This window comes from Raphanus sativus, chromosome 7 (assembly GCF_000801105.2).
Source record: "Raphanus sativus cultivar WK10039 chromosome 7, ASM80110v3, whole genome shotgun sequence".
Classification (NCBI taxonomy): Eukaryota; Viridiplantae; Streptophyta; class Magnoliopsida; order Brassicales; family Brassicaceae; genus Raphanus; species Raphanus sativus.
The window spans coordinates 22810805-22827456 of NC_079517.1; the positions used below are offsets into that span (position 1 = coordinate 22810805).

At 30.3% G+C, this 16652-nt stretch overlaps 1 protein-coding gene and 1 long non-coding RNA gene across 3 annotated transcripts; both read left to right on the top strand.

Annotated features, from left to right (window-relative positions):
* Positions 1-2517: 2517 nt before the first annotated feature.
* LOC130498099 (aspartic proteinase 36) lies at positions 2518-5058 on the top strand. Its single transcript, XM_056991454.1, has 9 exons — positions 2518-2804; positions 2913-3042; positions 3176-3645; positions 3765-3927; positions 4014-4084; positions 4204-4294; positions 4418-4493; positions 4756-4827; positions 4904-5058. The coding sequence occupies exons 1-9, from the start codon at positions 2590-2592 to the stop codon at positions 5056-5058; spliced, it is 1443 nt and encodes a 480-aa protein (XP_056847434.1). The 5' UTR covers positions 2518-2589.
* A 2652-nt stretch (positions 5059-7710) lies between these two features.
* Positions 7711-14474, top strand: LOC130497710 (uncharacterized). 2 transcript variants are annotated; one of them, XR_008936720.1, is made up of 4 exons: positions 7711-7956; positions 8772-8847; positions 13737-13904; positions 14064-14474. It is a non-coding gene; the product is annotated as an uncharacterized LOC130497710 (long non-coding RNA). The 2 variants fall into 2 exon arrangements; XR_008936719.1 differs by having other exon boundaries at positions 13737-14474.
* Positions 14475-16652: the final 2178 nt, after the last annotated feature.

Below are 16652 nucleotides of genomic sequence, written 5' to 3' on the forward strand. Positions count from 1 at the left end.
TAGTAAAAAAACATTTTAAAACGAAGATGAAAAAAAAAAAAATCCTCTTTTCATAGCCCTTTCCCCGATTCATGAACCCTAAATCCCTTGATTCCTCTAGTCTCGAATTTCTTGCATTTAGACTCGATTTCACCGAAAATTTATCTTGTTCTCACCCTCCTCTACCACCAAAAGTTTTGACTGACAAGGGAAGAGAATTTAAATCCCAGAAATCCGACGAAGCTAAATCATGTTTCTGAAATTCTGGGTTCTTTTAAATCTGACAAATTTTATGAAGTGGGATCAGCTTTTAGTGGAAAACTAAGTGTTGAAGAAGAGTGACCTTCTAACTCTGCTGCTAATGGTCTGATGTCGGTTACAAAGTGAAGCAGTAAGGTAAGAAAGGGAGTCGATTGAGTAGAAGGCACCTTGTGGCATCTGCTGATGATGGAGCTTCTTGGAATGATTCCACGCAAGAAAATAGAATCATTAGCAGGCTTCTGTTGAACTACTTTATCATTCTAAACCTTCTAATCTCCAACTCTTTTTCTGTTTTATTGTATTGCAGATAGCTTTAGGAGGTTGCTGCTCCAGGGATTTATTCAACAGGCATGGTGATTTTCTACACATCAGAAGACTGCATTTCTGGCCCATGAACAAAGTCCTTACCGAAAAGTACGAGTACAGTGAGCAAGATGCAAATGACTTGAGTGATTTTCTTGTTACAAAATTTCGTCCCCATGAAACGACCAAGTGCGTCTTAGTGTCTTTTACATAGCTGGATTAACTCTGGTCCTTGCTCCCTAGAGCCTTCTCTATCACCTCAAGACCAAAAACCTGAAACGCAGCTGGACAGAGAGAAAGAAGAGAGAGAACAAGGAGCAAGAAGCTGTGGTTGTTAAAATGAGAAACCAGAAGCTCCTCTCTCCAGTTTGATATCTGAGTTCTGTTCAGTGATTGAGCGGTTCAAGATCGATATGATATAGTGAGAGCTTTGAGCCAGCACAACCACCTGAATCTGTTTTAAAGTGATCACTTTATTACGTCACATGTGCATAATCTGTTTGTGTACTTATAAGAAACATAATCTGTTTATTATTACAGACTAAGATTGAAAATATTGACACAACAAAAAGAAAAAAAAAACAAGTTCAAGGCATAAAGTTATAAACCGCAAGACTTTGCTTGTGTTAATCGAAGCTTGTGTTGTCGTATACTGAAATTGTTTTGCTTTTTGAAACATCCATTTATTCTTCTTGAATAATCACTGGCCACTTGACAATAATATAAAATTGTGGTTTGGAGAAGAAGTTTCACTGCTAAAACTAGGTTTTAGTAATTAGTTGCGGTTATTGGTCGAATTTTCGATTCAGTTAGTAACCCGGATTTTGTCAATTCTAATGATTTAACTGATTTTGACGCGAAAAAGTCTGCCACAACATATAATTCATGGAAAGTTTGTCAAAACTTATATTAAAACATGCTATCACATAAAAGTAGTTTTGTAATTATAAATTTGCAATGAAATATACTTATTGAAAAAGTTTGTTGTTTAGGAACGAAGAAAACATAAGTCTGCGATCTCATGAACAAAAAAATCTGCCAAATTACAAAAGGTCTACGAAAAAAATATGTATGCTATTAAGAAAGTCTACGGCATATTACAAACCTGCCATCATTTGAAAAAAAACTTGGCATAAAAATCTGTCAATTGAAAATAATTCTGCTAACGTAATTAAATCTACCATCATGTGTGGTATACTTGTTGCTGAAAGTCTGTAAAGATTTAAAGTTTGTCATAACAAGTCTGCCTAAAACAATAAGTCTGTTAGATATTAATAAATCTGTCGTCAAGTGTCGCAGATTTTTAATAGCAGACTTATTTATATATTTCAAAAATAATTTTAACTTTTTATGACTGTGGTAAAAAATAATAATAGCATTTTTGTAATTATGTTTTTTGTTAACAAATGAAATAAGGACATTCTGGGGATAAAAAACAATCTAGTAATTTTAAAAAATTATATGTTATTCTAGTAATAATAACATGATTTGATGTTATTTTAGTAATCTTCCCTAAAATAAAATAAAATATCTAAAACAAATCATATATTAATAATGTCAAATAAAAAACCTAAACAATAAGTTTATAAAGTTATACAATATATTACCAAAATGTAAATCATATGTTTAAAACCTATTATCAAAGATATACATTTATAAAATGAAAATTTTATTTACACATTTGGACTAAACTATAGTATATATTTAAAAAGACATTAGGAAATACTGTTGTTGGAAAAGTGAGGAAAACGTGAAGATGTGAAGAGAGAGAAGTGAGGAGAAACAGAGAAACCGAGAACGCTTTTATAATAAGTTTCTTAAATATGCTTAAAACTGACCGTTGAAAAAGCGTCATTTTCTCTTGCATTTTCCTCTCTTCCCTCCCTTCCTCTCTTGATTCCTTTCGTTTATGTTTTGACATTCAGTTATAGACACCAAATCTAAAATAAAAAAATTCAGAAAGAAAAAGTCAATTCTTCAAATTTTCTATTTCATTTTTCTTTCTCGGAGCGGAGATAATCTCTGGTTTACAATTAACAAACGGAGATGGATATGAGTTTAACCTTACGCATAATAGCGGTGGTTTTCATGGTGTTGATCCAATATGCTTGCGGGAATTTCGTGTTTAACGTGACGCATAAGTTCGCCGGAAAAGAGAAGCAGCTGTCGGAGCTCAAGTCTCACGACAGCTTCCGTCACGCTAGAATGCTTGCGAACATTGATCTCCCTCTTGGCGGGGATAGCCGCGCTGATTCAATTGGGTTCTCTTCTTCTACATCCCAATTTGCGCTTATCTCTAGATAGATTGTGATATATAAATTACACTTTTGTCGCGCTGATTATTGTGTTGATTTGTTGTGTGATATCAGTTTGTACTTCACGAAAATCAAGCTTGGATCACCGCCAAAGGAATACCATGTTCAAGTTGATACAGGAAGTGATATTCTTTGGGTCAATTGTGCACCTTGTTCCAAATGTCCTGTCAAAACTGATCTCGGTGTATGCTTTTGCTTCTTTTTTGAACTTTGAGTCTATTTTATATTATATCATTAGAAACATTAGTCTTGGCCCCTCTAAATTTTGAAAAATAAACTTTTATACTAAAATTCTTTAAAAAAATGTTTCAATGTAGATACCTCTAAGGTTGTACGACTCAAAAGCTTCATCAACTTGGAAGAAAGTTGGATGTGAAGATGATTTCTGTGCCTTAATATCACAATCAGACACTTGCGAACCAAATACGAAGCCATGTAGCTATCATGTTGTGTATGGGGATGGAAGCACAAGTGATGGGGATTTTGTCAAGGATAACATTACTTTAGATAAAGTCACTGGAAACCTACGAACTGCACCCCTTTCCCAGGAAGTGATATTCGGGTGTGGAAGCAATCAGTCTGGGCAACTTGGGCAAACTGACTCAGCCCTTGATGGAATCATGGGATTTGGACAAGCTAATACCTCAGTCATTTCTCAACTAGCTGTCGGGGGTAATGCGAAGAGAGTCTTCTCACATTGCTTGGACAATGTTAACGGAGGTGGAATTTTTGCTGTTGGGGAAGTGGAGTCTCCTGTGGTGAAAACAACTCCTTTAGTTCCTAATCAGTAAGTGAGAGAGAGACCTTAATTTATTTCTATTATGATCTAGGAAGTAACTAACTAACAATGAGTCATGTGAATGTAAAACTCTCTCTTGTAATTAACTTGATCCAACAATTTCTTAGGGTACACTACAACGTCATTTTAAAGGCAATAGATGTCGATGGTGAACCTCTTGACCTCCCACCAAGTATAGCTAGTTTCGGCGGGAATGGAGGAACCATAATTGACAGTGGTACAACTTTAGCCTACTTACCACAGGATCTCTACAACTCACTAATAAAACAGGTGCCAAAATCTTTGTTTTCTCTCCCTTTGTTTTTAGTCTATAACCACAGAGCCGTGACATGTTATTTTTTGAAAATAATATATAGATTACTGCTCGGACACCGGTGAAACTTCACATGGTACAGGAGACTTTTGCGTGTTTCAGTTTCACCTCCAAGTAAGATGACTTGCTTCATGTTTCTAGCATCTTCGTAAAAGATCTTGAATATTAGTACACTCTTTTTTTTTTTATAGTATTCAGTGGATGTGCTAATAATATTCTTCTTGTGCTTGCAGCACAGATAAAGCATTTCCGGTAGTCAATCTTCATTTCGAGGACTCACTCAAACTGACTGTTTATCCGCACGACTATCTTTTCTCACTTCGTGTATGTCAATACGCACCTTACCCACTTTGATTTGTCTATATCCCAATAGAACCTTCGTGTTTTGTATAAGTATTTTTTATCTCTCTCCTCCAAAAATTGAGCTTTCTTTCTCTCCTCGAACAGGAAGACATGTACTGCTTTGGTTGGCAATCTGGTGGAATGACGACTCAGGATGGATCCGATGTAATCCTTTTGGGAGGTAAATTTCAAATCATACTATATCGGATATTTCTCATCTGCACTTGAAGCTTCTCTATATATAGAATTACATGTCTTCCAGCATGAGACATCCTTGTACTATCATTTTTTGTTTTTCATTTTATACTAAAACGAAAGTTACAGATGTTAGGTAGTAGAATTCAGATATAAATCATACCAAACAGAGAAAAGATGTTAGGTCTTAGGTGATTACAACTTACAGTTGATGTATCCGACTTTAATCTCGGTTTCTTAATATGTAGATTTGGTGCTCTCGAACAAGTTAGTAGTATACGATCTTGACAATGAGGTCATTGGATGGGTAGACCACAACTGTAAGTATCTAGCACACTGAGAACAAGCAAGACAGAACAAAGAAACCAATATTTTTTTTTGTGTGGGTTTGGTCAGGTTCGTCAAGCATCAAAGTGAAAGATGGGTCAGGAGCTGCTTACTCAGTCAAAGCAGATAATCTCATATCTGCTTCTGCTTCTTCGGTGATTAACGGAACATTTGTTACATTATTGTCAATACTGATTTGGGTTTTCCTTTCATTTACTTCATAGTTTTGCTAAAACGAGATTATTTATTTGATCATCTTTGTGGATGTAATTTACAGCAACTAATTAACTAATTCTTCTCAAAGATAAATACATATTGTATTGTTTTGGCTTACTTCTCGGCTGTATTTATAATATATTATAGTGTTACACTACAGATCACAATCTATATTATTATTTATGAAGTAATTTTGTTGATTTATCACATTCTCCATGATTTTAGCTAATCCTGTTTATTTGTCATATTCTTATTAGTTTTTAGATTAAATCATCAATTTATTCATTTAGATAATATAAATATTTCGAATTTTCTAGTTAATTTATTAATTTAAATAATTTTAATCTCCAAACTTCTAATTGTAATTATGATTATAATTATTTTAACTTTAACAAGATTCTTATTAGTTTTTAACTTAAATCATTAATTTATTAATTTAAATAATATAAATATTTCAAACTTTTTTAATTGGAATTACAATCGTAATTATTTTAAACAAGTTAGAACCATTCTTATTTTCATATGATGTAAGATGTTTTACACTCGATAGTTTCATTTTTCTCATTCATCCAAGTTAATTTGATTATGGCTTTTGACATCTGTACTTAAGTACTTTTGATATTTTTTTTAGTTGGAGTTCTATGTTTTTCTTCTCATATGAAAATCGGTTTAATTAAATGAAGTTTGGAATATGAATTAGGTATTATGAATTATTTAGGTAATTATTTCATGTGTATGTTTTATTACTGTTTAATCTATAAAAATATGCTTTGATATTAAGTTTATGAACATGTGTTTAATGGTTTAATTTCTAAAATGGCTAAAGTAGATATGTTTTTAATGAATAATTAAATTTATCATTATATGATTAGCCCTAAATTAACTTGAACAGTAAAACTATCCTTATCTATTTTTTCTTTATTAAAAGTAAACTTATGAAATATAAAGATAAGTGGATGTATATACTGATGAATTAAACCAATGAAATATTCTCATTATCTCAGTTCGTCTTTGAAAAAAGGATTCTTCTAAATTATCATTTAACTTTAGTTTTATTTATTTTGTTCTCATTTTATGTGTTTTAGTATTTTTGGTAATTTAATACATGTTTCTGGTTCAAAAATACAAAGTAGATTAAGAGAGGCCAAAAGTTCACATACTTACTTTACTTTATTGTGTGAAATATTTTTCATATGTAATTATGCTATCATGGTCTCATAGCATTTTTGTGTTAAGAAGACGTAGACCATAATAAAAATCGAAAAAACTAAAATGATTAAGAATATAAAAAATAAGTTATCATGGTATTTAAATCATAATACATATATTAATAAATATAAATAAAATGATTATGCCCGCAAGTTTTACAAATAATTTTTGCGTAATGTTATATTTTGGAGAAACGAACAAAAGAGACATGTGTAACGGTAATTGGGTTGATTGGGAATGGCGGTAAGCTTTAGACAGTTATTTTATAAACAATTATACTTGAACTTTAAAATATAAATTTAGTGTCAAAATTTAAAAATAAAATAAATATATTAGTTCTCAAAATTAAATTTTAAAGCTTTAATTAGTATTTTGAAAATAATTAAACAGCAAAATATTAAATCCATATAAAAAAACTCACATCCCATTTTCTTTAATAAAAAAAAACTAAAACCACAACACCAACCAATCAATCCTTATGTATTTTTTGAATAAGTAAAAATGTTATATTGTAATACAGTCAAATTTTTGACAAAACTAAATATTTTTCTGTTGTTTTTTTGTTTGACTAAAAGCCTAATCTTTTATGTTGTTTGTTTGTGCATGGGGTTTTAAACTTTGTGAGATTATTTAGATTTACTAAATCCTTTTTCCACGCTATGCGCGGATTGTATCTTATAAAAAGTTATCCAGTAATTTTTTTTAATACATATTTTAAATTGTTTATAAAAAAATTTAGCCAAAACCGAATGATGTATCATGATAAATTTAGCAGAATATATAACTATTGAATAACCTAAATCAAATTATTCTCTACCTAAAACATAAACCTTAAATCCTAAGTTATAAGTTTAACTCTTTATTATAGATGTTTCATGAAATTCAGTGTCGCACCTAAAGAGGTAATTTATAAAAGAATTATCTATTGTTGATGGAATGATATAGTTGATTTGTTGAATGTTTAATAGTGACTGAAATGTTTATAAAGAGAATTGTGAATTTCTTCTAAGAATTTCCTTTTATCTAAAGACTTTTAAAATTGGTGACATGTGTTATATACATAATATTTGGCAAGAAATGGTTTGAATATAAAATTTTTCAAGCATAATGATTGGTTGGCCATGTACAATCCAAAAAATAATACATACATATTCTACTTGCTTCTGTTTGGTTAGCTTTTTTGTATCTATCCTTTGTATGTGAATAGAGTGTTATATTTTATGCTAACTTTGCTTCAGTCTTATCGGATGCCTTCATAGAAAATTGGTTTTCCTCGGTGGTTAGGCATATTTTCTTTCAAGAACCAATTACACCATAGGTCACTTTTCTTCTTTACAATATCACAATAAGTCATATTTTGCTATTGAGACACTTTGTTTATGTTTCCAAGACAAAAGAAAACATGAGATTCCTATTATACCCTTCTTTCTGTCAGCAATTAAGAAAAAAAAACTCACGTTTTTTTTCTCTATGCCTCCTCCTCTCGCCACACTCTCTTCTTCTCTTCAACCCCCAGCCACTAATCCCACATCTGTCTCCTCTGTTTCTCTTCACCCTCATCCCTCTCCTCCCGCACTTATTATTTTTTCTGGATTCTCTATTCAAAAACTTTTACCTTCAATTTTAGATCTACCACTGAATCTCTTAGACGGCGGCGGAAGACGAATCAAGTCTCGCAGGAGAAGAAGAAGAAGCCTGTAATAATATATTTCTTTTATGTAATTTTTGTGCAATGATTATCTTAATAGAACATAGTTATCATTTTTTTCCTAAAAAAAAATAATTTTCCCTTTTTTTAAACGAACACCAATGTGGTTATGTTTTCGAAAGATAAAATCAGTATGAAAATTTAGGGATTAGAAAATTTGTATAACGTTGGAAGAGGTTTTTAGACATCGTGTAAAAGGTTATTTACAATCATAAAGTTCTAATGTCGAAGTTGGTTGTTCATGTAAACTCCCTTGTTGGAGTGGATAATTTTTGAATTTTGAAAAGTAAAGCTTTATATTATCAAACATTTGCCCCTTTGATGTATAGTTTAAATTTAGATTTGTATTAGAAAATAAGAAATACAAATAGCTTACTTGGATATAGTATTTAACTAATTAGCTGGAAATATGAGTATGTTTATGTTGCTGAAAAAAATAAAAAAAATATGAACATGTATTTTCTTTATTTAACTAATAGTGATTTTCCTCGTTTTCTTAGTTGTGTATTTGTGTTTAGTGTTTATGCATTATATATTTTCTCATGAATTTCAGTTCTATTAGACTATTTTTCATATAACCCACTTTGATGTGATCCTAGCGATTTTCCTCGTTTCCTTAGTTGTGTATTTGTGTTTAGCGTTTATGCATTATATATTTTCATGAATTTCAGTTCTATTAGATTATTTTTCGTATAACCCACTTTGATGTGTTTATATCCCAATAGAAACTTCATGTTTTTACATGTGTAAGAATTTTTGTCTCTCTCATCCACAAATTTAGCTTTTGTTCTCTCTCTCGAACAGGAAGACATGTACTGCTTTGGTTGGCAATCTGGTGGAATGACGACTCAGGATGGATCTGATGTAATCCTTTTGGGAGGTAAGTTTCAAATCGTACTATATCGGATATTTCTCATCTGCACTTGAAACTTCTCTATATAGATCAATTACATGTCTTCCAGCATGAGACATCCTTGTACAATCATTTTTTATTTTTTTATTTTGTAAAGTTACAGATGTTAGGTGGTAGCATTTAGATATAAATCATACCAAACAGAGAAAAGATGTTAGGTCTTAGGTGGTTAACGGAACATTTTTTACATTATTGTCGATACTAATTTGGGTTTTCCTTTCATTTTTACTTCACAGTTTTTCTAAAACGAGATGATTCATTTGATCCTCTTTGTGGTTGTAATTTACAGACAACTAATTAACCTATTCTTCTCAAAGATAAATACATATTGTATTGTTTTGGTCTTACTTCTCGGCTGTATTTATAATATTATATAGTGTTACACTACAGGTCACAATTTATACAAATAATTTTCGCGTAATGTTATATTTTGGGGGAAAGAACAAAAGAGACATGTGTAACGGTAATTGGTTTGATTGGGAACGGCTATATGATTTAGACAGTTTTTTTAATAAAACGATTATACTTTAACTTCAAAATATAAATTTAATGTCAAAAGTGAAAAAAATAAATATTTTAGTTCTCAAAATTAAATTTTAAAGCTTTATTTAGTATTTTGAAAATAATTACACAGCAAAATATTAAATCTATAGCAAAAAAAACTCACATCCAATTTTCTTTAAGAAGAAATAACTAAAGCTACAACACCACAATCAATCCCTATGTATTTTGTGAAGAAGTAAACATGTTATATTAAATTTTGACAAAACCAAATATTTTTCTGTTGTTTTTTTTTTGTTTGGCTAAAGGCTTAATTTTTCTGTTGTTTGTCTGTGCATGGGGTTTGCATCTAAAATATTTAAACTTTGTGAGATTATTTAGATTTACTAGTGATTTGTTTACGTTTTGGACTGTTTGACATTTGATTTTAGATTGAAGGGATTACCTCTGAATCGTTTTTAGATGGTTATTTGAAACCGTTGAGATTGTTGGAAATGGACTATTTTTATGGTTTGATTGGGAATGTAATTTTTTTTTAAATTGTTTGTTTTATTTGAAGTAATTTATTTTCAGTATGGTCTTATGTCTTTTTTGGATTTTTATAGTGATTTCTTGTTCAGACTGATGAAAATATATACTTTTGATTTTCTTACCAATATTAAAAATATAAATTTAGTATGTACCACTTTTAATTTTTATACAATTTCTGAATACACTAACCTTTGAATTTGATAATCTAGGTTTCCATACAATAAAATAATTAATCTTGTGTCCAAACAATATAAAACATTAGTCTCATCTTATAAATCTTTTTATCAATTTTCTATCAAATTATTTGATAAATAAAATAACTAACTAAAACATTCAAATAAATTATGAAAATATAAAAAATAATTCTAACTAATTTTCTAGGTTTAGATACTAAAAATAATTTCAATCAATATCAAATAAATTAAATTAGTGAATATTTTTTATATTTTCATATATACAAGATTACATTAATTTAAGTATAAATAAACATTCTAGTAAAATTGAATACTGTATATAAATAAAATTAAGTAATTGACAACAAATAAAATTTATAATTAAAATTTAATCAAAATATATTATACAGTTAATAAAATAAATTACAGAGATTTCTTAAAAAATCATGATGAAAGATTTGAAATAACTAATAACTAAATTAATAATATCTTATACAATTTCATATTTAATAAATAAAAATAATATAATTATATGTATAAATTCAAATAAACTAAATAAAATGTCTACAATATTGATTTCGTAAATTATATTTTCATAAAGATATTTTTGGGCTTTAAAATTATATTACAATAGCTTATATGATTGAATAATAATTCGCTTGGTCACCCGGGTCCAACATAAACCAAAATAGAACACAAATAGATTATATAAAGTCTATTCGTTGTTCCAGTGAAAAATTTGTTATATGACGGGCTTCAATTTAAAAATTGATAATTATCAAAATTCTTTTGGCCAAGTTTCTATTTATATTTTTTTTTTGGGATAATCTTTTCTTTTTTTCAGTGTTGGGACAATCTTTTCAAACAACTAAAATGACTTCATAAAATTATATATTAAAATAAAGTTATAGAGATTATAAAACTTACATACAATTTAATCAATTAAAATATTAATTTACGTTATAATTGAAATATATAGAGCAGAAGAGTATTTATATGAAGTGTAACTAATATAATATATACAGTTCAAAAAAAAACTAATATAATATATATGAACAAAAAAATGTATTCACATTCCTATATGTTAACAACATCAGTTATTTTTGTATGCACTAATCTACAATATAGTAAAAATTATTATAATTATTTAAGTAAAATAATAATTCAAAATAACGATTACATAATATATATACAGTAATTATATAACAATAATTATTATGAATTTGTTTAAATATATATTATCTGAAGATAAATGCTTAAGACTAATTATTAACAACATATTTAAACTGATAATAATATGAACATAATTATTAGTAAGATAAATTACGCAAAATATTATAATATTAATTAAGATACATAGAAAAAAAATTATACAATCAAAATCTCTTTTACACTAAAGAATACTCAATTAATTTATAAGATTTATTCAATTAATTTCAAATAAATCGGTGTTGTTATGCGGATCATGTTCTAGTATATTATTATATTTTAACACAACGTAAACTATGATATTAAAATAACTAATAATAACTTTTAAAACTGAATCTTATAATATTTTATTATATATAACTTGCTTGTTATGTATTAATTATTTATTATATTTTAATATAATATATAAAATTTATTATTTATTAGATATTTTTTGTTTAAAATAACCACTTATATATAATGTGCAAAATATTATTTTAGTATAATTTTTGATCGATTGACACCTGCGATATATGATCCATCAAACAAACCAGTTTTGATAAAAGTTATAACAAACTGTTCTACAAGTGCATCTCCAATGATTTGCTTCATTTTTAGGTTTAAAGTTCACTTTTTTGAAATGAAGCAAAAAATGAAACAACATCTTCTCCAATGGTTTACTTCAATTCTTTCTTGTAAAAAAAATATTCTAAGTATATTTATGTCTGTTTTGTCATTAATTGTTAATAATATCTTATACTTTTTTATGTTTACTAATTTTGTTCAACTATTTTGTTTTTAAAAATAATCCAACATAATTTTTATAAATTCATCCTTATCATATAATAAAATTATTAAACATAACATAAATAAAGAAAAACAATATTATATTTTATAAAGAAGCACCATATATATATATATATATATATACCCATAAATGATCGTTAAATAGCTTCGAAGTGATCATCATCTAAAAGACCAATGGGAGTAAAAAAATCCCCAATGAAAATAGAAAATGATGATCAAAACATCACTTGTTATTAGCACCTTATAGAAAAGAAATAAACAAATATTGGAGTAGTTAAAAAAGACAAGCACACAAAGACAAAAATATTTGGAGATTCAAAGTAGAAATTAAGGTTTGGAAAACATAAATAAGAAAACAAAATTTTATTTTGTATTGTAAACTCCATACAAGATCCTAAAGTTTGCGCGTACATTCCGTCCGAACAAAATCGAATTTTATTGGACGGGAGTAAAGAAAAAAAAGCTCAACATTCTCTTCAAACATCAACTTCTTGGGTCAGTATTTTAATGATATTAATGGACCATAAAGTGATTTATATAATATGTATCACGTTTATGTTGTATTAAGTATTTTATGTTTACTCTGGTGTTATCAGTCATGTATTTTACTTTTATATTAATTAATTATATAATTTTATCTTTCATTTAATATATGTTTTATAACATTTAATATTATAACTATAATAATAAATATTATTATTAATTAATTAGATTATTAATTAAAAAATTAATTCATCAAAAATAAGAACAGATAAAATTTAAGGATCAATTTATAAAGTTCAGTTTCAAAAATAAAGCTGTGAACAGTATAGATTCAGATTTGAAGCAATATCGTGTATTGCTTCATTTTGAAGTAAGAAATGAAACACTATTGGAGCAAAATTTTGTTTCAAAATGAAACATCATTGGAGATGGTCTAACTAAAAATGAATATAATTTTATGCTGTAATTAAATTTCTAACACAAATAAAATCAAACCAATAATAACATGACATATATTAGAACTTGTTTTCACTTTTTATTTTTGTGTTCTAGTTTGAGAGCATCTTCTCTCCTCTTATTTTTGTAATAATACTATTATTATAATCTCAAGAACATCTATCAATATACAAAATAGCAACTTTTTCTCTTTTTGTGCTACCACATCACTAAATAAACGAAGGAAAAAAGTCAACTATCTTTTTTTCTATAAATTTTGTTGTTTTTTCGTTCCTGTTATAACTAAACTTTTAAGAGTGATGACTTTGTGAGTTTGAATGAGATTTGGGCTGACAAAATAGACAAAATTTAGTCATTTTCCATCGCCTTCTTCAAAAGACGACGGTAGGTTTCTTCGTATTATTCAAGCTTCGATTAGTTCAATCGTCAATAGAGTTTCTGGAAGGTTGTGTAATACAATCTTTGTGAGGAATTTCTTGGTTGAGCTATGTTCGTGTCATTTCTCCTCAGGTTCTTCTCCTCTCAAACATTACTGTATGCATTGATTCATTGCCATTAACAACCTTCTTAAATCCATTGACCCACTCCAATCATGATTCATTATTCAATGCATTCCCTCTTTACAAAGAGGTAGACCTCCAGCTATATAAAAGTGAGTCTTCATCCCGTAAACATCATCTTCACAAATCCTAATAACCCTTGAAACTTCTTTTACAGTAGACTGGCAAACTCATCTATCCTCCTCGCCGATTTGAAGGCTGACCGTTGTACTTCTTCCGTCGAGGTCTGACTCCTTTGGTTTTGACAACCTATCACCAGAGCTCTTTAGGTTATGTGGTTATGAGCAACTACTGGATCTGGAAAATACAAACACCAAAACGTCAGGTCTATTTCAAAACTCATACTATGGAAAATATTAATAATTTTATGTTGTTTGAATAAGAAAGGTGATTTCGGATACGTAATATGTAGACGTTTGGTTGTCGCTTTGATGTAATGTGAGTTCTGAAATATATCTGAAAATTTTGTGTTTGTATTTGCTAGAGCCCGTAGCTACTAATAACTTCAGAACCTACAGAGCAGCGCAGATAGGTTCCCAAAACTTAAGGAGTCGGACCTCGACGGAAGAAGTACAATGGTCAGCCGAGGAGGAGAGATGAGTTTGTCATTCTACTGAAAAAGAAGTTCTAAAGGTTATTAGGATTTGCGAGGATGATGTTCACGGGATGAAGACTCACCTTTTTATATTTGGAGATTTGTGGGAACCAAAATTCACACCGTCGGGTCCCTCATTCTCTGCGAGAGCCAACGACAAGTGACCAAAAAATTTGGAAAATACGAAAAGAAAACAAAAAAGATTTACAGGAAAAGTAGATCTTATTTCGAATCCGCGTAAGAGCGTAACAAAGTTACAACACATTGTAAAAGAGATTTGGCCTCAAGAGCTGTCAGCGAGTTTTCTAGTTCTAGCTACCTAACCTTAAACCTAGTTGAGTCGCATCTCGATAACAAAAGACCAAAAAGATACAAAAATAGTTCTTGATTGATTTCGGACTGAACCTTATGAAAGGCTGCCTATGTACCATTTTCGAATAGCAAGCCGAACGTAGTTCGATTCAAAGAGTAGAACAAGAAATCGAACTGCATCTTCGAGTTCGTCTAGTAATCGAGTGTCAGTCATAGAAACAGAACATGTCGAGAATAATGCCTAGAGTTTCTAAGTGCATAGAGTTCTAAGAGTCTAAAATCGTCATTTTCACCTCTCGCCTCTGCATCCCTTATATACTCCTCTTTAGGTCGGTTTGAGCTTTCCTTTCCTGCCCTCGGGTCGAGTTTATCCTCTCGCGGAAATATTCAATTTTTCTTGATCTTCATGATTATCCATTGAAACTTGAAAATTATCTTTGAACTTGACATTTATCTTCTTTCGAGAATATTCGATAAACCGTCATGGTAATCATGGCCTCACTCTCGTTTAAAATCATAGATGGGCTTTTCCCGTGTCTTAGACCCTTTCGGGCTGTTTTACAACTTTAAGCGTAAATTTTCTTTGAGAAGTCATCCTTGATAAGTTGATATGACGTTGGTTCTTATAAAATAATTCAAATCACTCGTATAGTCGAGGCAGTGTTGGTGTTATGTTAACCATAGCTGTTTTATACGATCAATTTGAACTTATACGAGAAAACAAGTCTTTGCAGTTTTTATCTTAAAATTCTAACGGTAACTCCAATAGAGACGAAACAAGAGATAGTTTGACTGAGACCCAGAAGTGGGGGTTCCGGACGAGAATGCATGGCATGAGACTGATCCAGGTCTCCTGATGGCGAATTGGACAAGACTAATCCAGCTCGCCATTGGGCGAGTTGGACTTGGTGCATCCAATTCACCATTGCGCGAGTTAGATTGGTCGATCCAACTTGCCATTGGGCGAGTTGGATGTGGTGTGTCCAACTCGCCAAATGGCAAGTTGGATTGGTCGATCCAATTGGGCGAATTGGATTGGTCGGATGATGTTTTTTTGGTTGTTTCGACGTTCGGGAATCGTCTGTACAAGGAGCTTATCGTGCAATACTCTTAAATATATGAAGTTTCAGTTTTCTGTATTTTTATTTCTTTTTAGAAAGGTTTTTCGGGAATTTTTCGACTTTAATTTCGTCGTTAACGATTTGACACCAATAGTTCTTTAAGAGTAGCAATTTTAGATGCTGATTTCGAGATTACCACTTGACCCCAACAATTAGCCCCTCCAGCCTGCAAGTGTCGAGCATGATTCTTGCGGGTGAGTTATGTTTTTAATCGGAATCTATAGCTTGGAATACGTTTCCTTTTTCTCTCGAAAACTTTTGTCGAGATTGTTGTATCGGAGATTCATCTCATCCTCATATTTCCATAAGGTGTTGGACTTTCATTCTTTATTCCTCATGAGAATAGAATGTGAGAACATTGGGGCTGCGCCTTGTGAAGGCTGCCTGCGTACCCTTGTTTGAAGGGATTAACCCTTTCGTAATTCGTCTTGAAGTTAAGGTTTTCTACGATATGTTTTCCAGTGAAGCCTTTATGGTTGAGTTGTGTGTAAAGATTATTGGTCATGTTTCTGCCGATGACATTTTTATTGGGCCTTTTTCGGCCTCGAGACTAGCCTTGTTGGCTGTTTGCTTTGGCCAATTGTGACCGTATTTAATTTTTTTGGATTGACCACATGTGACTTTGAATCCCTTCCGGTTTGCAGCTGCTTTTTAATGAATTGTGTCTCGCATTTTAAGAGCATGTTTGTATTTGTGTGAATGTAGAGTGAAGAGTATGAGTTTTCATCTCATATATAACTCTTTGTAGATATATATATTCGCTGTTTGTTTTAGATGAGAATGTTTGAAAATTTTGCTTTTTCGGAATTTCATGAACGTTGGAAAATGAATGAAGAGATGTACGAGACCAGTGTTTTGGGTTTATGGCGAGATCTATGTTTACTTGCGATTTTAGGGTGTGCGATGACTAGCTTATGTATCTCGTTACGGTTTTAACCTGATTCCGTACCGTTTTAAAGTCTGCGATAGGTTTTTGGCTTATACGACTTGTTTGGTAGGAATCGAGAATCTTTCCAAAGATAATTTTTAAGTCGTTTGAAAGTGT